We start from the raw sequence: 21,051 nt of genomic DNA, 5'->3' as shown, positions 1-21,051 counted from the left end.
TTCGTCGCTCTGTCTCTCTCGCACCTGTACGGGACGCCCCATGAGTGCGAGAGAGACAGAGCGACGAAAACGACTCTCGGAATCAGTCCGCAGGGCCGCACATCGCGCCGTGTCCGGGAGTCTGGGACGACGACGACGGCGGTCTGCTAATGCCGGCTAATGCTGGCCATTGATTTTGCCGCCTTTTTTTCGGCGGTCTCTGAGCGAGGCGTTTATGTGATTGTGCGGCGCCAGCACTTTGCAGGCAGTGCGGGAGTGGGGCCTCGTCGTCTTCTTCGTCTTCGTCGCGGAGCTTTAGCTAGTCGCACCATCAGATCACCATGGCCCATAGCTATGGGCTGACGACCACGGCGCCGCAGCCTCGCCACTACCATGTTCTCCCGCATGACCGCACGGAGCTGGCGGCGGTGGTGGTGGTGGTGGTGTGCTCGGTGGCAGTTGAGAGCAGCCGGTGTCAGCGCACGGCGGCACGGCGGCGCACGGCGGGCCGCATAGGCAGCTCGTTGCCCTGGTGTAAGCATACTCTCGGAATACATTACGTCTAGATATAGCCTGATGCTGACGCGTGTTGCGGGCTGCCTGCCCTGCCTGCCCGTCAGGCGCCGCATGCCGAAATAGGTCCCCCTTCCCTCTTCCCCTCGAGGCCCAGGCCGCGCCTTTGTGGCTGAGACTGCGGAGACACACTGGCGGGGTAATTTGCTCGCCTCTTTTCGTTACGGGAGGCGGCCTCGGTACATAAATTAGCTAAAAAGCTGATGCAAGCCCTTCTTGGCGCGGCAGTGCCCTCGAGTGCGCGCCCTATCTGCCCTAGCCCTTCCTGCATGCATTTCAGATAGGACAAAGTAGCGCGGCCTAGCTCTAGGTGATTACCCCCTCCTCCCCCTCCCCCTTTCACTTTTCCCTCGGTGTAAAGTAAAGCTACCCGCACCTGTTGCGGCCCCGGCCGGCCCGCCCGCCTCGGCTGCGTGATTGCGGACGGCAAAGCTCTTTATGTTGCTGCGTATAAAAGCTGAATTGCCACTTTTCCTCTCTCTTTCTTTCTCCCTCTCGCTCCTTCTCTTTATATATATATTTCCACCTTTATGAGCCGAAAATCAGTCAATCTCACGGGCGCTGCACAGAGAGCACACAAAGCCGACCGGGGCAGGGCCTGGCCGGCCTTGGCCGCGCGGCAACCCGGCCGAGAGAGAGGAATAGACCCTCTGAGCCTCTCGGGAACGCTGGCTGGCTGGCTGTATGACGCCTGATTGCCCGCTGCCGTCTTATTCCGTCTAATCCGAGAACGGAACCAGCAGCACCCTCCGGCCCGCCCCGCCCCGGCCACCCCGCACAGTGGGCCAGAAGACCGGTGGAGGCGGCCAAAACTCCAGACGCGTTTTGAGCTCCAGAGTCGCTAAATGGGACTCTAACCGAACGTGTGACCCCACCAATGGATTGCTCTTCGGACGAGGGATCCATTGGTGGGGTCACACGTTCGGTTCGAGTCCCATTCAGCGACTCTGGAGCTCAAAACGCGTCTAGAGTTTTGGCCGCCTCCACTCCACCGGTCTTCTGGCCCACTGTGCGTGGTGTGTTAGAGGGACGCCGGCGACGGCGGCCAGCGTTCTGCAGCCCCACCGCCACCGCCACGCCCTTTGCAAAGTACCTCGGTTCCTTTCCTTTTCGGGCCGCTGCCGCCGCCGCTGCCGCCGCCACGCCAGACTTTTCCAGCTTCCAGCGCGGAGGGAGAGAGACGAACGGTGCGGTGCGACAGGGCGACAGCTCCGTCTTGTCCGAGATAACTTTATCGCGTGCCGCGAACTGCCGTGCACCGCCGTGTCGCCCGCGGGCCGCCCACCTCTCTCTCACTCTCTTTCTCACACACGCACAGCACCGCGGCGCGGCGTCGACCTGCCAGCGCTGCCAGCGCCACGCGCAGCGCCACGCCACGACGTGTTTTGCAAACTCATTAGTGCTGCTGATTCGCGCGCGCTTTGCTCTCGTTTCCTGCACCGCGCTGCTTCGCGCCGTGCCGGGGCATGGCTGCCATGGCTGCCATGGCGCGGCGGACGAGTTAACGAAGTTACTCCTCTTTCCCTGTCTCCCTCTCCGTCTCTCTCTATCCACCCCAACTGCCAGCCGCGTCGGCCCCGCGACGCGGACGCCTCACTCAGACGGCCCAATAATAGTGCAGGCAGGCGGCCCGGCTAAGGCCCGGCACAGTGGGCCAGAAGACCGGTGGAGGCGGCCAAAACTCTAGACGTGTTTTGAGCTCCAGAGTCGCTAAACGGGACTAGAATCGAACGTGTGACCCCACCAATGGATTCCTCGTTCGGAGAGCAATCCGTTGGTGGGGTCACACGTTCGGTTCGGGTGCCATTTAGCGACTCTGGAGATCAAAACGCGTCTAGAGTGTTGGCCGCCTCCACCGGTCTTCTGGCCCACTGTGCCCGGCCAACTTGGGCCTGCTCCCTGCTCGGCTGCCTCCAGCCTCCCCGTTCTTTCGGCGGCGCGCGCCCTCGCCCCGCCGCCCCAATGAGTGGCCGAGGCAGGCCGGGGGCCCCGGCCGGGGCACGCCGTGATTGCCACTTACAGTGGTTGTGATTCGAGGTCCGGGCCGCTCTCAAGTCAGCGCCGCACAACAACAACGGCAGCAACCCTTTGTCGGGCGGACTGCTGGTGTTGTTGTTGTTGGCGAGGTACAATCGTCGTATTTGCCGAGGGGTCGCGGCTGCAGGCGGGGTGGCCGTCGTGGACGCCGGACGTGCTCGACGACGCCGAGGTCTCGGACACCCGCGTGCGCCCCGCGGCGCCGACGTCACATTTCCTGCAGACTGATTCCGAGGGTCGTCTTCGTCGCTCTGTCTCTGTCACCACGCAGGGGGCTCTCCGCAAGGGGTGCGAGAGAGACAGAGTGAGAGACTGCTTCTCTGAATCGCTCGGCTGACGCTTTCTTTGTCTCCCTTCCCTGGGCCGCGGTGACCGCCCTGTCTGCCTGCCGCCCTGCCCTGCCTGCCTGCTCTGCCCTGCCCTGCCCTGCCCTGCTGCTCTGCCTCCCTGCCCTCCTGCCTGCCCTGCCCTACCCTGCCTCGCCCTGCTCGCCCCGCCAGTGCATACATCTCGGCGTGCCGCAGTGCCAGGGCGGCCAGGGCCTCGGCGAGGCCTCGAGGCCGCCGTCGGCCGCCATCGCCGTCATATTTCAGGGAATAAAGAGGAAGTACGTCCCGGAACGGCCGGGCCGGCAGGCCGGCAGTCTGGCTGCCGCGTTACGACCACACTCGCGGGGGAGGGGGGGGGGGGTCGCACCGACATGCCGGGGGATGCAGTACGTTATTGGAAGCGGTGCGGCAGATGGCGGCGGAGGGCTCTATGCAGACATCGGCGCCGGGGGTACGGACGCGCGGATGACGGCGTGTGGTGCGTGCGGCCGTAGGGGCGGCGGCGCTGCCTGTGCGTGGCGGCGTGGCGCGGCGCATGGCCAAGTACGGGCAGTGGCAGTGGCGTGGCTTCGGGTGGCGGCGCACCAATTACGCCTTCGCCTCGCTTCGCCCCGCCACTTGGTCCGCAGCGCCGCGCGATTCCATGCAGATGTCGCGCCGCTGCGTTCGGCAATGGCCTACTATTTCGATCGGAATCGCGAGCGGAACGCGCCGCGTCGGGGCTTTGCAGGGCTCTGCTGTGCTTTGCAACGCTTTGCAATGCTTTGCAGCCGCCGCCTTCCAAAGTCCTGTCAAAACGGCGCGGCGCGGCGCGGACTTCTTGCTCTCTCTTGGCCGTGGCCGCGCAGGGCCGCAGGGCCGCAGGGCCGCAGGGCCGCAGGGCCGCACCCTTCCATATCTCAATTTTCCCCCTCCGCCCTGCTCCGCCCTGCCGTCTCTTCGCGTTCGCGAAACAATGTGGTTATGCGAGGCGAATTCCTGTGCGCCGCACGGAGTGCCCCCCCCCCCCCCCCCGCAGGGCCCCGGCCTCGCGTCTTGGATTCCTCCACTCCCCATTCCTCCCCGTTGCCGGCAATATCGCGCGTCGCCCCGCCGGCAGCAGCAGACTGATTCCGAGAGTCGTTTGCGTCTCTCTCGCACCTACACGGGACGCGCCGTGAGTGCGAGAGAGACGGAGCGACGAAAGCGACTCGCGGAGTCAGCCCGCTGCAGCCGCGGCAGCTCTTTGCGCGCGAGCATCGCTATTTTGAAAAGGTTCCGTGGGAGAGGCGGAGAGAGACGGCGGCGGCGCGGTGCTGTACTGCACTCTGCACCGCACGCCGATGTAGTCCCACTTTGCGCTGTATTTGTTTTGCCGGAGACGGATGCGGAGCGTGCGGAGAAATGGAGCAGTGTGGTGGCACCGCGGAATGTGGGGGCCACGTCCGCCCTGCCGGGCCCCGCCCCGCCCCGCCCCGCCCCGGGCCGCGTTCGTCGCGTGTTGTGATTACCGCCGCGACCTTGCCCGCCTTGCGCCTTGCCTTACCTGTGGCGGGGGCGGGGCGCGCCAAGCCGCCACTGTTTACAAACGCCCTCATCCCAGCGGCGCGCCCACGCTGTGTCGAGCCGTGCCGCGCCCTGCCGCGCCGTGCCGCGGCCCGCCGAAAGCAGCCGATGCGATCAGAAACAATAATAATCCGCCGCGGGCCGCGTGCACAGTGTGGTGGCGGTATCGCGGTATCGCACCGGGGCGCCGCCGCCAGCGCCAATACTCTGCACGCTGCTACACTGCGCGCGCCGTTCGTTCTCTTGAATTTTTCATCCCGAGTTGCTGTAACAACCTGGTCTGTTTCCGTGTGTTTCAGGTGAGGCAGCGCGACCGGGCGTCTCGTGGACGGGGACACTGGGGACGCGGTGCCGCCGGTGGGTAGGCCTCCCTGGCCCAGCCTGCAGCCTCCGTCGGCGTACGGGTTGTACGGGTTGGTGTTGCCTGCCCCCCGCCCTCCTCCTCCTCCTCCCCCCCGCCAATCAGCTGATTCGGCAGGCCGCCCTGCCCTTTGACGGCGCGGTGCTGCGGACTGATTCCGAGAGTCGTTTTCGTCGCTCTGTCTCTCTCGCACTCATGGCGCGTCTCCGATAGGTGCGAGAGAGACAGAGGGACGAAAGCGACTCTCGGAATCATCAGTCTGCTGCGGTGCGTGGGCGCCCCGCCTCCCCGCCGGTGCCGCGTCGTCGTCGCCGTCGTCGCGGCGCGTCTTCTCGCCTCGTCAGCGCGGCCGGACCGCGGCGGCCAGGGCGACGACGGCGGCGGCGTGCGAGCGGTGCGGAGCGCCGCGACGGCTTTCTCTCTCGCACCGCCTGGCTGTGCCTGGCGGCGTCGGCAGCAGCGCGCTTCGGACGCGCTTGTGTCGCCGTGCGTGCCGAGGCGGCGCTTTCGGCGCGTGGGTGGTGCAGGTGTATATTGGCTTCGGCTCAAATTTGCAGAGCGGGGTCGCGTTCCAAGCGCCCCGCGGCCGTTGCCCTCGGGCTGCGATTTCAAGTTTCAAGTGTAGGTCCGGACATTGACTGACGCTGTGCCGGGCGAGAGGGCGGTTTCTGTGGGCACGCCGTTTTGGGTTCCGGCCGTTTGTCCCCAAAACACGTCTCGACTACCGGGCCTACACCGCTAGGCCTCCGGTCGTGCCTCAAAACAATCTCGCGTACAGCGACCTCTGTCAAGTAAACTGACAACAACTTAAACCGCGACTTAAACCCTCATCCGGACGAGGAAAAGGGGCAATCTCCTGTCTCCCCGCCTCCTTGCCCTTGGGTAAGCCCATCGCGGTGACGACCGGGTCGGCCGCACTGCACCTGTGGGTGCGATAGCACTGTGATAGCGATAGCGAAGACGCACGCACGCACACACGCGCACGCCGCGTGCCAGGCGTGCATCCGGCGCCGCGGAGCCCCCTCCCCTTCCCCTCCCCTTCCTCCCCGCGGCCCCCGCGGCCCGATCGGCGCGGCGACGCTTTAGGACCCGGCGACCAATCAGTCAGTCCACGACGTCGGCCGGCGCCGCGCAGCCACCTCCGCGAGTGCAGTGCAGTGTAGTGGCCGACGGCCGCGACGGCCCCCCGGAGGATCGGTCGTCTCGCAGTTTCTTCTCGGTGACGGTCTCGAGCTGCTGCAGCGGCGCACCGGCCGAATCATCGCGTGCTCCAGAAGGGCCTCGTCGTCGTGCTGCAGGTACCCGTGGCGGCCGGGTGGTTGACCGGTGCGTTGAACTTGACCCCCGTGTTGGTGGTGTCAGACGGTGGACCAAATATTGTCGGCAAGCAGCCGCCGAGGCGTCGGTTCAGCACCCTCTCCCGGTGGGCCGTGCCGCCGTGCCGCCGTGCCACGTACGTGGCCGAGCACCGCGTCAGTCGCCGGCGCCCCAGATAAGGCCGATACGTTATCAGGAGGCCCTGCAGTCCCTGCAGTCCTCCGGCTTGCCAAACGCCACACGCCAGTCGCCGCCACGCCGTCACCGCCGCCGCCAGCGAGCCGCTCTGGTTTTTTTCGCGTGCGCCAAGTCCAAGACCCCCCGGTGCGACGCCAGGCCGTCAGGCCGCCCTGCAGTGTGGTGTGTTATCGCTCGCCGCGCCGCCAGCCGCTACCGCCCTGAAAAATGAGGTGCGCTATTTTGTGTTGTTGTGCTGCTACGGCCGCCGACGGCGGTCGACGGGGGCCTTGCCACTGCCACGACGGCGGAGGTCCGCCGCGTTATCTGGCTGCTGCTGGGGAGGATGGCCGCGCCCGCCGCGCCGCACGGCAGCACGGCTTAGGCCGACTTTCTTCCAACGGGCCGCCGGACGCCGCGCGCTTTGCTTTGCCTCGCCGCTACACTACAATGTTGTGGCCGGCAAGCCGGCGGGGGGCGGCCCGGTCCGGGGGCGGGCCTTGGCGAGGATTCCGTACACCCCGCCGCCCCCAGCCCCGCCAACGACATTGGGATTCAGATTGGGATCCAGCTGCTTCCTCTTGGCGGAGGGGCGCGCCACATCGGCGTGCGGCGGGGCGTCGTTGGCCATTCATGGGGTCGCAGCCTCGGGCAGCCTGCAGCCGGCCGTCGAACGCCGCCGCGCGAAAGGGGTGACTCTTGTTTTTGTTGACCGCGGAGCGCGGTGCCTTGTTGTTGTTTGCGGAAAGACTTGCCGGTATCAGTCAAAACGGTGGCGCTGGGGTCAAACTCTCGCCGGCCTGGCCGGCCGCCAAGGTGAAGGTGGATCTCCCGGTTTGTTTCAAACGGCGAGAGCATACTTACTCGCTGCGATAAGAAGACGTAATGGACAGACACACTGTGTTACCGCGGGCTCTCGTTGCCTTTTTTTGGCCGGTGCCTCCCGGGGCCAAAGCCGTAAAGGTGGAGGGGTTGTACAGTGTGGTGTCGGGGTGAATGGTGGTCGTCCGGCACAATGAGGGCGCGGCACGGCACGGCGCGGCCCTTCCTCCAGATAAGCAGTCGTAAGGGCGGGGCGTGGTCGCGGGGCCGCGGGGGGCGCCGAGAACGCGGAAACAATGGTCTAGTTCTCCTCCAGGCATCCTTGAGGGCTATCGGGAAGTCGAGGAGGAAGGGGGTGGGGGAGGGGACGCCCCGGACGCGGTGGCGGTCATCGTTATTGTGAACTCGCGGTCAGCGGCGTCCTCTCCCCCTCCGATGCGCGCGCCGCAAACGCTGTGTTCGAGCTGGGGCGTCGTCGTCGTCGACGGGAAGCTCTTCACCCGCCCCGCCCCGCCCCGCGTCGCATTTGCACACTTGGCGGTTCCGCCGGTTCCGCTTCCGCGGCGCTGCTGCTAAGGCCGAGCTAAGGCCGTCCAAATCAGAACGGACGGCCGGCGGGCGGGGCTGCGGGGAGGGGCGTGTAAGGCCCTTTGTCGACACGGCCTAATGTATGCAGCCCGTAATGAGCCGTGTAGGGCTGTAGGGCTGCGGGGCTGCAGGCAGGCCGGGGCAGCGCCGTGTCGTGTCGAGTCGAGTTGGCCGCGGCGCCGTCGCTGCTCGCGCCCGTCATGCCCGCCGCCACCACCGCGTCGTTCCCCCTCCCCCTGGTTGCCGCCAGCCCAGCGAATCCGAAGGACCGTTTCTTCACTCTGTCTCTGTCGCACTCATGGGGCGCCCCACCGCGGTGCGAGAGAGACAGAGCGACGCAACGATCCTTCGGCATGGCTCGGCAGTGGCTGCCTTTATCACTTTGGTGGTGGCTGGCTCCAATCGGCCCCGGGTCTTGATTCAGCGTTTTGCGTGGGGCCTTCCTTTTCTTGGCCGCGGCTCCGCTGCCCCGCCCCGCTCCGCCCCGCCCCCGGCGTGCTGTCGGCCCGCGTCTGGCGGTCAGGTCGGCCCGCGCAGCGGTCTGTCTCTCTCACACTCGAGGGGCGTGCCGTAGGGGTGCGAGGGAGACGGAGCGACGCGGGGCGCCGTTCGGCAGTTGGCACGGCCAGGCGCGCGGCCAGGCGCCAAACTTTCTACCCAATTCATCACTTTTCTTTGCGAAGAAATATTTCCTTTCTGTCCTCGATTTTTTTCCTCTATTTTGCCGTGATCCCCGCCTCGCTCAGCTTGCCGCCGCCGCGCTGCCACGCTGCTGCATCCCGCGCTCGTCGCCAACTTGGCTTGTTGTAGTTGCCGGCGGCGTATGTCGAGGCGCCGAGGAGGCGTCGGCCGCGCGTCGCACCCTGGAGTCCTGGAGCACGCCAGGCTGCAGCGCGCGTCACGTGTCGAAGAACAAGGGGGAGCGGGAGGGGAACAGGAACAAAGTTGGCAATCTCATTTTCTCCTTTTTGTTTGAGGAAACGGAAGCAGCGGCAAACTTTGGCCGGCTTTTTCCCGCGCCCCCTCCTCATGCAGTGGCCGTCGGCCGCCACACCGTGCACACCGCGCACACCGCGCACGCCGCGCCGTGTCGCGATCGCGCTGCCGACAATGGCTTTGTGTTCCTTTCATTGCCTCCGCCTTCTCGCCGGGAAATGTGCCTCAGATAAGGGGCCGTCCGTAAGCCGAGGTCCCGGGTTCGTCCACAACGTCTTCTGTCTCCCTCGCACTCACTGCGGCAGCCCTTAGGGGGTAACAAGGACAGAGCGATGAGGAAACCGTTACGTAATTCGTGGATGATTCCTGGACGTGTCTCGACGGCCAAGTGCCACGCCGTCGTCGCCTTGCCTTCGGCGATCCCTGCTCGGTACAGCGCGGCGTGCCCGGCCCGGCCGTGTTATCATTGTAATGACCCTCCTCTCGCCGCCCAGCCTTCGGCCCGGCCGGCCCGAAAGGACCAGCGGACTGACTCCGAGAGTCGCTTTCGTCGCGCTGTCTCTCTCTCGCTTACCAGAGGTGCGAGAGAGACACAGCGACGGAAACGTCTCTCGGAATCAGTCCGCTGCGGGCCCTTGCCACCCGACTCCGGCGGGCTGGTCCTCGTCCTCCGTCCCGTCCGCAGCCCCCGGCGCTGGCGCTCGCTCCGGCCCGCCCGCCGTGGCCAAGGCGTGGGCTTGCCCGTGGGGCCCATCCCGGCCCGGCGTATAATTCGATTTGAGCGGGCTGTGCTGGGGCTGGGGCTGGCCCGCCGCGCCCCGTGCCTGGCAAGGCGCCCTCCGCGCCCCGCCCCGCCGCACGCACCGCGCAGACGCCCTGATCAAGAGAGAAGGGCCTCATCTGCTCGCTCCTTTCCTTTCCTCCACGGGCGGGGCGGGGCGGGGCGGGGCGGGGCGTGCTGCCGGGCACGGAGCACGGAGCACGGACGAAGCCCCGTGGAATGTTTTCAATTTCCAGCTTCCAGCTCACGGCCCGGAGATAAGAGTGGGGCCGCCTTGCCTTCTTTCGCAGCGAGCGGGGCTGGCCGGGCCGGGCGGGGCGGGGGCATGCGTCCATACGGAAAATTAAATGGCTAGTCAAACGCACCAAAGTGCCGCGCAAGAGAGAGAGAGAGAGAGAGAGAGAGAGGAGAGAGAGAGAGAGAGAGAGAGAGAGAGAGAGAGAGAGAGACGAGAGAGAGAGGAGAGAGAGAGAGAGAGAGAGGGGGGGGGGGAGAAGAGGGAGAGAGAAAGGGAAGGGTTGGCCCTCGCCGCCAGTCGTAATGCAGGGAGAAGTCTTGGCTCGGCTCGCGCGGCATTAAACGGCCCGGACTTATTACTATTACGTCGTCATTTCATGGCCCCGCCTTACTGCCCATCAATTCGCATTCAATCACGGCGAGGCGCTCTGCCTTTTCGGCGGTGTACTGTACTATTCCTTTTTGTTGTTGCAGTTTGCTCCTTTTTTTGCTCTCTTTTTCCCTCTCTGTCCGACTCAACGGTCGTCGTTCTCCGGAAGGAAGGCTCGTTTTATACGCGGCGTCGTTGGCCAAAAAGTGGAACGCCTCGCAGGCCTATGTGTGCGATTCCGAGCAGTGCCTCCGTCTCTCTCGCACCCCTGCGGCACAGTCCATGAGTGCGACAGAGAGAGAGAGAGAGAGAGAGAGAGAGAGAGAGAGCGTCTGCTGTGTGCGCTGCGTCCTGCGGGACGCGTGCAGCCCCCCGCTGCCGCGGCCGGCCCCCTGCGGAGGTAGGCCGCCACGCCAGGACCCCTGTGGAGCGCGTTGCCTACGCGCGCGTCTGCGGGCGCTCCCTTGGAGCGGCCGCGTCCTGGCCGTCCTGGCCGTCCTGGCAGTGCCGCGGCCCCTGGGCTCCCCCTCCCCCACCCCTCCCCGCCACGCGACCCACGCGCTGGCTGGCTGCCTGGCTGGCTGCCTGACTTGCCGCCGCCTTTCTTCCTCTTTCTGTCCCCGTCGGACTTTGGCGTAAATTGAAAACAAAGCCGCGCGTTGTTTGCGGCCTGTGACGCACAGTGGGCCAGAAGCCGGTGGAGGCGGCCAAAACTCAAGACGCGTTTTGAGCTCCAGAGTCGCTAAATGGGACTCGAACCTAACGTGTGACCCCACCAATGGATTGCTCTCCGAACGAGGAATCCATTGGTGGGGTCACACGTTCGGTTCGAGGCCTGTTCAGCGACTCTGGAGCTCAAAACGCGTCTAGAGTTTTGGCCGCCTCCACCGGCTTCTGGCCCACTGTGTGACGGCGGGGCCCGGCGGGGAACGGCAGGGCCTGGACACGCGTCACGCCGACCGACACGCCGAACAGAACAGAAGGAATGGAAACAAAGTGCTCCTCGGCCGAGTGTTTAATGAGTTTGCAGGTGCGGCCCGTGCGGCCCGCCCCTCGCTCCCTCTCTCTCAGTCTTTCGCCACTAATCAGTCTCGCGGCCGCCGCTCTTCCTTTCTCTCCCGGGTCCTCGACAAACAACCCCCTCCGAAGCCTCTCTCTCTCTTTCTCTCTCTCGCTATCTCTCTCCGCAGTTTGATTGGGTGCAAAATTAAACACTTTAAGTTTGAATGTGCCAGCCGGCTGGAATGGCTTGGGGGAGGGAAGGGAGGGGGCTTACATACTGGGCTCTGCCATTTTTCAGAGAATTCTCCACCCCGCCCCTCCCTAGCGGCTCCAGCCGAGGCTCCAGCGAGCGGTGCGTTTGCCCCGGGCTGTCATGCTTCCAGTCCCAGTCCCAACGCCTACTCGGCCTCCACCAAGGCCTCGCAGTCCCCGGAGGCCGAGCCGGAGGCCCGCCCAGCGCCGCCCAGTCTGGAGGCAGAGGCAGCTGTGGCAGCAGTGGCGCCGCGCAGACAGTCTGTCCGCCCCGCGCGAAATGGAGCGAGCGGGGTGGGTGGGGGGGGGGCATGCAAATGACCTGGGCCGGGCGGGAACAAGGCAGATGAGCGAGGTGCCGAGCCCAGCCAGCCCCGCCATGGCGCGCCACCCCCTCGATCAACAACCCCTAGGCCGGGCATTAGGCCAGCGAGTAGCCCTGGCGCCCTGGCGGAGCTGGCAGCCGGCCCCGGCCGGGCTGGGCCGTGTTAACGAAGCATATTCCGGTCCGCGGCCCGGACGGCAGAGGCCGACACTTTGAGCTGCCCTTGGACCTCCTGCGGCCTGCGGGCGGAGCAGGTGGCCTAGGCCCAGGCCCAGGCCTCCTCGGGGGACTGCCGCCGCGCACCGAGACCCAGAGGCAGGCAGAGCTCAGGCAGAGGGACTGGACGGGACAAGAGGAATTTTGAGGCAGAGGCCGGTAGTGCGCCGCAGGCAGAGGGTCGCCGTCGACGCATTTTGCAAAGTGCCACCCACAGTCGTGGGGACCGCCCGGCAGACAGACGGACGGGCTGGCGGGCGGGTGCCGTGTCAGTTGCATTCTCTCCTTCATTGTGCCCTGGCCGGCTCTGCGTGGCTCTGCGGCCGTGGCGTGGGGTCGAGGAGAGGGCTCCGAGGGCTCGCCCCGACATGGTGGCGGCCACTAGTGTGATCCCGGCGTGGTCAGGGCGAGGTGGGGTGGGGCGGGGCGGGGCGAGGGCGTTCCAGGCCCCCCGCGTTCCTGATTACTCGCCTGAGAATGACAGCGCGGCCTCAGAGGGCAAGTGTGTGTGACTGTGTGTGTGTCCGTGCGTTACGGCCCGCCTGATTGTTAAAGCGGATGACATGGGGGCGTGGCCCGCCTGGCCGGCCGGCTTGGCCCGCCTACAGACTGATTCCGAGAGTCGTTTTCGTCGCTCTGTCTCTCTCGCACTCGTGCGGCGTGCCGTTCAGGTGCGAGAGAGACAGAGCGACGAAAACAACTCTCACTCCGCCGACAACGGGTGGCCCGCGGGGGCGTTGCTGCAGGGCGGCCAGTAATTAGAGAGCGGCCTTAAAGTCTTAAAGACCCCGCTAAGGCGAAGGGCCGAAGGCGCGCCGCGCTGCATTTGCATAAGCCTCGTGATGTTGAACGGGTCAGCACGGAAACTGTTTCCCGCGGCGCTGAATTCGGGGCGCTATCGCTTTGGGGTCGCGGCGGCGTGGCGGCGTGGCGTGTGCGTTATCGGGCGCGCTATCGCCGCCACGCACTGCAGGGCCTAGTGCAGGGCGCGGCACTGCAGCGGCCTGCCCCGCCCCGCTCCGCCCCGCTCCACCCCGCCCCGCCCCGCCACGCCCCGCCTCGCCCCGCCCCGCCCTCCTTGTCTCGTGTGCAGGCCGCGGGCCGTGCACTCGAGTTTGTTGTTTTTTCTTCCTTTTCGCTTTCCGCTACAGCCGTTCCGTTCCGCTCCGCCCCCGCCTGGCCGCCACCTGACACCGTTCGTGCCGGGCACGGTGGTGCCGGGCTGGCCGACGGGCTGGCCGAGCTGCCCCTAATTACCCCGGGCCGGCCAACGGGGTGCACCAGCAGCACCCAGCAGGCTACAGCGCTTTCGTCGCTCTGTCGCTCTCGCACTCGCGGGGCGTGCCGCTGAGAGTGAGAGAGAGAGAGTGAGAGAGAGAGAGAGAGAGAGAGAGAGAGAGAGAGAGAGAGAGAGAGAGAGAGAGAGAGAGAGAGAGGGGGAGGGGGGGGGGGCGGTGACGACGAGGGCGCTGTTCGGGTTCGGGGTGCTGGCGGGCCACCTGGTCACTAAATAGCTGGCAGGGCTAGCAACGGGGCTGTCGGCCTCTGCGGCCACGGGGATGGAATTCCTTAACGAGGCGCCCTCGTGTACCGGCAACCACCACAGTGTGAAACAACAGCCAGTAGCGTGTCATGCCGGTGTGTGAGTGTGTTCTGGAAATAAAAGGGCGCCCCGTGCAAGACGGATGGCCGGCCCTGGAGACGGAGAGAAGGAGGTCCAAATTGGGGGCTGGAAAGGCAGGGGGCGGCTGGCCTCGTGCCAAAGTCAGGTGCATGATGAAGGGGGCGGGCACGGGCCTGGCCTGGGGCCGATGGACCCGAGGTGGACCTTTTTTTCCCTCTTATTTTTTCCGTCTTTCCGTGCGACCTTCTTCTCCTCTGCGGTGGAAGGACGCGGCGAGGACGGCGAGGAAGACGCGCTGCAGGCCGGGCAGGCCGCGCCCCGAATACGTCTATAAGCTCGCTGAACCGGCAACGCGACTCGGGACTCGTGCCTTTGGGGGAGGGGAGGAGGGCGGCCTGTGCTAACAGTCGACAACCACCAGGGCCGGGAGGCTTGTGCCGCTTGCGCCGCTTGCTCCCGGACTCGAGGGGCGAAGGGCCCCGACAACACCTGCCGCCGCACCGCTCTTGACATTCCCCGTGCCGCGGCGGACTGATTCCGAGAGTCGTTTTCGTCGCTCTGTCTCTCTCGCACCTACGCGGGACGCCCCATGAGTGCGAGGGAGACAAAGCGACGAGAACGACTGTCGGCATCTGTAGGCAGCTCGACGCGGCATTGACTCACGTTCTCCCCCTGCCCCTCCCCAGCCGTGCCCTTGCCTGACAGCCGCCCTCGCGGCGCCGTCGTGTATGACGCGACCGACACCAGGGCTGGGGCTGATATCGGCCCGCTGGCACCGCGCAGCGCGCTGACACGTTTCCCCCTGCACGTCACGGAGGCCGTCACGGAGCCCGTCACGGCGCCTGTCAATGCCACGCCACGCCACGCCGCGGTGCGGGAACGGGAACGGGGACACGAGGACGAGAATACGCGACACGACACGCCCCAGTGTGACCCTTGTGCTCGTGTTGCAGGTGCCGCCATGGCTAGCTGACCGCCGCCCAGGACGCCGACGACGCCCTGGCGCTGAAGGGGCCGACGGAGCCACGGGGAGGCCGGCGCTGACGACGACGACGACCCGAGGCTGGTAGCAGCACCGCAGCAGCAGACATGGGTCCCCGCGTGCTGCCCCGCCTCGTGCCCAGGAAGTCGCTGGTGCTCAAGCTGGCCGTGCTGCTGGGCGCGGTGTGGCTCACCGTCGCCTTCCTGCTGTCGGCCGAGCAGCGCGCCGGCTCCCTGGGCGTGGGCACCGGCGAGGACGTGGGCGTCAACATGGCCGGCAACCTGGTGGACAGCAACTTCCTCGGCGACGACGGCCCCGGCGCGCAGCCCTTCATCGCCTCGCGGACGCACCACCGCGAGAGCCCCGCCGCGCCGCCGCGAGGGGTGCGTGCTATGGACACTCTCTCTGACCTTTACCACACTGTATTCGCCCCAGTGCCTTTTAACATTGTGTTTTTTCGTTTGACGCGCAGGCTCCAGACGGTCCAGAAAATGGCGGCGGGGTGCTGGCCGCCCCCAAGAGCCCCGAGGAGCTGGACGCGTCCAAGAAGGAGGAGCTGTACGGCGAGATGGGCAAGCCCGTGGTGCTGGGCAACCTGACGGCCGACGTCAAGAAGCTGGTGGACGAGGGCTGGGCCAAGAACGCCTTCAACCAGTACGTGTCGGACCTCATCTCGGTGCACCGCAAGCTGCCCGACCCCAGGGACCACTGGTGAGTACGCGCCGCCACGAGGTGCTGCAGGTTGGCTGACGCCGTGCTAACGCCTCGGCGATCTTACAGGTGCAAGGAGCCCGGCCGGTACCGGGAGAACCTCCCCCAGACGTCCGTCATCGTGTGCTTCCACAACGAGGCGTGGTCCGTGCTGCTGAGGACGGTGCACTCGGTGCTGGACCGGTCGCCGGCGCACCTCATCAAGGAGATCATCCTGGTGGACGACTTCTCCGACATGCGTGAGTATAGTGAAGCACCGACGCCGCCGCTCACACAAAGACGGCTGGGTTCGATTGCTTGATGGCGCCGTGTTCTCCCCTCCCGCAGCCCACCTCAAGCTGCAGCTGGAGGAGTACTTCACGAGCTACCCCAAGGTGCGCATCATCCGCGCCCCGAAGCGCGAGGGTCTGATCCGCGCCAGGCTGATGGGCGCGCGCTACGCCACCGCCCCCGTGCTCACGTACCTCGACTCGCACTGCGAGTGCGGCGAAGGTCAGTCCAGTCTCCTCCGCGACAATGTGGATTTTGACCGCCTGACTGTGCTGTGCTAACCCGCCCCCCTTTTGTCCAGGCTGGCTGGAGCCGCTGCTGGACCGCATCGCGCGCAACAAGACGACCGTGGTGTGCCCCGTCATCGACGTGATCGACGACACGACGCTCGAGTTCCACTGGCGGGACTCGGACGGCGTGTCCGTGGGCGGCTTCGACTGGAACCTCCAGTTCAACTGGCACGCCGTGCCCGAGCGCGAGCGCAAGCGGCACTCCAACTCGGCCGAGCCCGTCTGGAGCCCCACCATGGCCGGCGGCCTGTTCAGCATCGACAAGAGCTTCTTCGAGCAGCTGGGCACTTACGACAGCGGCTTCGACATTTGGGGAGGGGAAAATTTGGAGCTGTCTTTCAAGGTAAATACTATTCCGGTTTTTCTAATGCAAAACTTGACTTGCTTCTGCTTGGTAAGAGTTTGTAATTTTTGTCCTCTCTTGTTTCAGACGTGGATGTGCGGTGGCACATTGGAGATAGTACCCTGTTCGCATGTTGGTCACATTTTCCGAAAGCGCTCACCTTACAAGTGGAGATCAGGTGTGAATGTGCTGAAGCGGAATTCAATACGTCTCGCTGAGGTGTGGATGGACGACTATGCAAAGTACTACTATCAAAGGATTGGCAAAGATTTGGTACGGCTCAATGTGATAAAATATTTTTGGGAAATATGCGTTGTTTTTGTTTTGTTTCTACATTTCATATCTGTTTTAGGGTGACTTTGGAGATGTCTCTTCTCGAAGAGAACTGCGCCGAAATTTGGGCTGCAAGTCATTTAAGTGGTATTTAGATAACATCTACCCAGAATTATTTGTTCCTGGCGAAGCTGTTGCATCAGGAGAGGTGAGAATTTCTTTTCTTGGTTCAAATTTTTTAAATCAAGTACCCTTTTCAATTAGTAGTGTTTCCACATGTGTGTTAATTAATTTATGACAGAAAATGTTTGATTATGTTTAAATCATGCCGTTGTTGAGCATCTTAATCACTACTTTTAACACCACAAATGACAGGTCCGCAATATGGGTTACGGTGCAAAGACTTGTCTGGATTCGCCAGCACGCAAGAATGACCTGCACAAACCAGCAGGACTTTATCCTTGCCATGGTCAAGGAGGCAACCAGGTTTGTTTTTAGCAGTTTCAGTAGCAGCAACCAGTCATCACAACATCTGGCATGCGGCACTGCAGCAGGCACCGTGCAGCACAGCATCACTCTTGCATGTGGAGCACCAGCAACACAGCATGTCCAAGGACTTTATTATTCCTGTCTTTTCCCCTTTGAATTCCTCTTCCCATTTTTATTTTTCTGAAAGCTCTGACCTATGTTAAAACCTTGACCCGTACCACATTGTAAAATGGACCAGCCTTCCAGAAACCCCATCCCTCCCTATCTTTGACAGCATTGGAAGCAGCACCAACGTTAAACAACAGCCCCCATCACCCTGCCATTTGAGTAAAATCTTGAAAACTGATGCATAGTTGCGTGTTTTTATGACGTTCAGGTAAGAAATGGGGAATCCGGAATGTGCCTTGACTCAGAAGCATCAGAGGAGGAATATCACAAGCCCTTGAACTTGTGGCAATGCCACAGAGAAGGGGGAAATCAGGTAACCGAGTCTGTCAGCCACACGTTTTACAAGCCACTGTCTTGCATTCACTTTGGGATTTGTGGCGGGACCGGTATACTGACCGCTTACAGTGTCAAGTGATGGAGTTGAATCCTTTGCTTCACTTTTAGCTTCCTGCAAAAGTCCATTCAAGTTATTTTTGTCTAACCAGATTGGAGGGATATGTAATTGTTCATTTCCAATCTGTAAATGTGTGAGACTCAGAGTCTGCTTATTTGCTTGGATATCACCAATTATTCCCCTAGTAACCCAGTAAGAGGTGGGATGGTTACAATTCTTTCCATTCTGTTTTCCAATCGGTGATAAAAATAGCTCTACATACAGTACTACTGACATTGAAAAGCCACTAAGAGAGATTTTTATTCCACTCACACTTCACACTGACTGGGTAACACACGTTGCAGTGTCACATTACACATCACATGTTTTGTTTGGTGCTCTTCCTTCTCTTTCCCTGTATCTGTCTATTTTCTCTTTGGAGTAATAATACAGTCCTTTGGGCATGATAATCCATATGTGGTGTTGGTGATCACATGTGCAGTGTATTTGTGATGTTGCACATTGTCCTTGGAAAAGTGGCATTTACTGTTCTTCAGTAATGTTACTGTTGCTGTATTGTGTTGTGATGCATGATGCTGTTGGATGAAAACTACTTTTAAAAATATAATATTTTTTAATTATTTGTGTTTGATTTGGCTTAAAATAATTCTGTGCTTGCTATTTTCTTTTGCTAAATTTAGTACTGGATGCTGAGTAAAACCGGTGAGGTGCGGAGGGATGAGGCCTGTCTGGATTACTCAGGCCAAGACGTCATACTGTACCCATGCCATGGATCCAAGGGTAATCAGTATTGGCAGTACCATCCAGAGGTAAGGATTTTCACTTCAACTTTGTGCATTTTCTTAATTACATGAGTATATGAAATTTTTCTCTTCTCTGCAGACTATGCTGTTGCAACATGGCAGCAGTAAAAAGTGTCTGGCTATCACAGAAAGCAAGCAGAGGCTTGTAATGGAAGAATGTAATTCATCAAGTCCCCATCAACGATGGAAGTTTGAAAATTATGATTCCAGTAAATTATAAATACTTTTAATTCACCAAGCTATCTAATTGTGCCATTTTTGAGATTTAAGTGATGAATGGTGGAACCCATCATCATTGAACTCATTTCCTGAGACATTTTGTGCAACAGGGACAGTGCTTTCAAGAAGTATCAAGAGTCATACTACGAGGGAGTGAAAACTTGAGTGCATCACTACAGTTACCGTTCAAGTGGCATTATTTGGACTGAGTAAACTCACAGCCATTGTTGCTTGTTCTCAGATTTTAGAATCTACTAAGAAGATTTTTGTTTTAATTTCCAATGATGTGCCGTGTAGTATTTTAAAGTATGGACCAAACAAAGTTTTGGAAGAATCATTTAATATGTTTTTATTGGCCATGAAAAATGCCAACCCTTTAAGAGTTAAAAAATAAAAATTGATTTGCTGTGCAAGTTGCATATAGATTGTACATCTGAATCACTGATTCAATGAATCAATGGTTCAGGTGATTGTTCTACTGACTGGTTTTCTTTTCGTTATTGTATGTCATGCTAGAGCAGAGTGTATTTGTGCTCTGTTTAGATGAATCATATCAGAGTGATTGACTAAAATATGTGTGCCAGGAGAATGATTGGAGTCTATGGTGATAGTTTGTGTGAATGGGTGCAGCCAATGTTAAATTGATTTGAGTCAAGTCTAAACACATCAATATTTGCTCATTAGTAGAGTTAATGTGCTGTTTGTACTCCACAAGGGAAATTGAGGGGTGCTCTCTACTTTCTAGTGCTTAAAAACATTATGAAAGTTAAATCAACACTGAAAAGTGTCCTTTCAAATTTAAATTGAGTTAGGCAATTAATTTTTTTTTTTTTTTAAAGAAATTTTATTATTAAATTGGTAGCCTCAGTTTCCTAAGGAGTCCATTCCTATTTGTGTGCTGGTAGTTCCTTTCTAGATATGAAAATAAGTCATTTTTTAATCTCCATCAGTTGTGAACGTTGCAATTGGTATCTGAAGTACTACAAACCATTGTCGACAGAGATGAACCTATCTTTTCTAATGTTAGGGCGTCAAGAAACTCTCAAAATTTTTGGCTTCAAAGTAAACAAGTCAAATTTAGAATATTATTAATGATAATAATTATTACAATTATTATTATATCACGAAAGTTTCAGATTTAAGGAAAGTTGCCTTCCCTATCAGGAGGCAGAGACTGTATTTCTGTTCTATAGAACATTTTAAACAATGAAAAAAGCACTTGTTGTGTTTTTTCGTTTTTTGTTTTTTAAATCTTCCAGTGCAGTTACTCATTAGCATATGGTCGATTATGTCATTGAAATGTGATTATTTTTCCTCAATTGTTAAGCTTTTTTGTTATTTGTGAAACCTTAGTTGTTTTTATAGCTATGCATACCTATAGTATGTTGTAAATATTGCATATTAGTGGCAATTTCCACTCAAAGTGCTGCCTGTGGTTACAGATGCTTCTATCTCTTACATGTAACTTATCCTGCAGTTCAACCTTTCTGATGTGGAGTGTACATAAGGTCCTTAGTGTCTTTTGGTTGTGATACTAATTTTTGCCAAACCTTGCCATATCAGTTTCCATCCATATCATGTTGCCACTACATTGTGTCGCATTCAAGATCATGCCTGTTGCTCACATCAATTGTTTTGACTGTTGATTTACTTTTTCTTGTTCTTCACCAGGCGTGTAGAGTAATAAATCCTTGTTTTGTTTGTTAGCTTTCCATTCAAGTGAAGTATACATTCACTTACGCAGTGTGCCCATTGTGCACTTTGTGAAAACTGATTTGGGCTGACCAAGTATTAGTCTGACTAGCAGAACATTCACTCTTTGAAAACATCTTTAAAAATTGTATCATTCCTAGAATCATCATCATCATATCAAACTTTCATATCCTATTGAATGATCTATTTTAATCTTTGGCTCTTCCTGATTCATTGTGTTTAGGGAGGTTTCTGTGTTCATAGCCTTCTTAAAAGTATCATTCCACCAATGTAACTGTTGGTGTCTTCTTTGTATTATTTTGAATATACATTCCATTTGTGCATCTGGCCTTTCAAATAAAATTCCAGCAAGGAGGTGGTTTTCTTTTCCCTTCTGGTTTTAGCCAATGTGCCACTCGTGTGTAAATTAGGGTCATTGAAAATTTAGATTCAGCCTCAAACGGCCCTGTCAGTATTAACTCATGTGGCACTCGGACGTTTCCATTTCAATAACAGTACTTATGTGGCAGAAAAATTTTAGTTAGAAATTTTCTTATATAGGGATGTAGATACAATTGATATACCCGTGTAAATAACTTGTAAATATAATGTGATAATATCATTCCTTGTTTTTGTGTCTTGAAAACAAATTCAGAGCAAATTGTTATCTTAGTATAGCTTCTCAATTTGGTCGTGCAGTTTGGGGCTTCCTGTTGTGAATTTATGTGGCAGAGGCAAATTTTATTGAATGGCAAAAAAAATATTTGCAATTATGTTTAAAATTGATTAATAAAACCTTTTTGAAACTTAAAACAAGAGTCTATAAATAAAAAGTACCCTAAATCCACTCTACACATATTCGTCATCATTTTAAAGCTGCAAGTGAACATTCTTTACCTGAAAGTCTTTCACACATGCTACACTCCTCTACGTCAGGTACCGAAGT

The 21,051-nt window shown here is 59.2% G+C and overlaps 1 protein-coding gene across 5 annotated transcripts in view; it reads left to right on the top strand.

Annotated features, from left to right (window-relative positions):
• The window catches only part of LOC117649342 (putative polypeptide N-acetylgalactosaminyltransferase 9), a 138,374-nt gene extending 119,133 nt beyond the window's left edge, over positions 1-19,241 (top strand). The window contains exons 1-11 of one of the 5 annotated variants that reach the window (XM_034391997.1): positions 5,943-6,122; positions 14,425-14,836; positions 14,926-15,164; positions 15,234-15,403; positions 15,492-15,656; positions 15,736-16,067; positions 16,155-16,340; positions 16,420-16,548; positions 16,716-16,826; positions 18,072-18,200; positions 18,274-19,241. In XM_034391997.1, the coding sequence (XP_034247888.1) occupies positions 14,561-14,836; positions 14,926-15,164; positions 15,234-15,403; positions 15,492-15,656; positions 15,736-16,067; positions 16,155-16,340; positions 16,420-16,548; positions 16,716-16,826; positions 18,072-18,200; positions 18,274-18,414 (1,878 nt within the window). In that variant the 5' untranslated portion in view covers positions 5,943-6,122; positions 14,425-14,560 and the 3' untranslated portion in view covers positions 18,415-19,241. Of the gene's footprint in view, positions 1-5,942; positions 6,151-6,318; positions 6,552-14,424; positions 14,837-14,925; positions 15,165-15,233; positions 15,404-15,491; positions 15,657-15,735; positions 16,068-16,154; positions 16,341-16,419; positions 16,549-16,715; positions 16,827-17,205; positions 17,311-18,071; positions 18,201-18,273 lie in introns of those variants that run through there. The other 4 variants (XM_034391999.1, XM_034391998.1, XM_034392000.1 and 1 more) reach the window with 4 other exon arrangements.
• Positions 19,242-21,051: the final 1,810 nt, after the last annotated feature.

The sequence above is a fragment of the Thrips palmi genome, unplaced genomic scaffold, assembly GCF_012932325.1.
Source record: "Thrips palmi isolate BJ-2018 unplaced genomic scaffold, TpBJ-2018v1 HiC_scaffold_4, whole genome shotgun sequence".
In the NCBI taxonomy this organism is placed as follows: domain Eukaryota; kingdom Metazoa; phylum Arthropoda; class Insecta; order Thysanoptera; family Thripidae; genus Thrips; species Thrips palmi.
The sequence above is the reverse complement of the archived record's forward strand: the minus strand, read 5'-3'. Positions and strand labels throughout refer to the sequence as shown.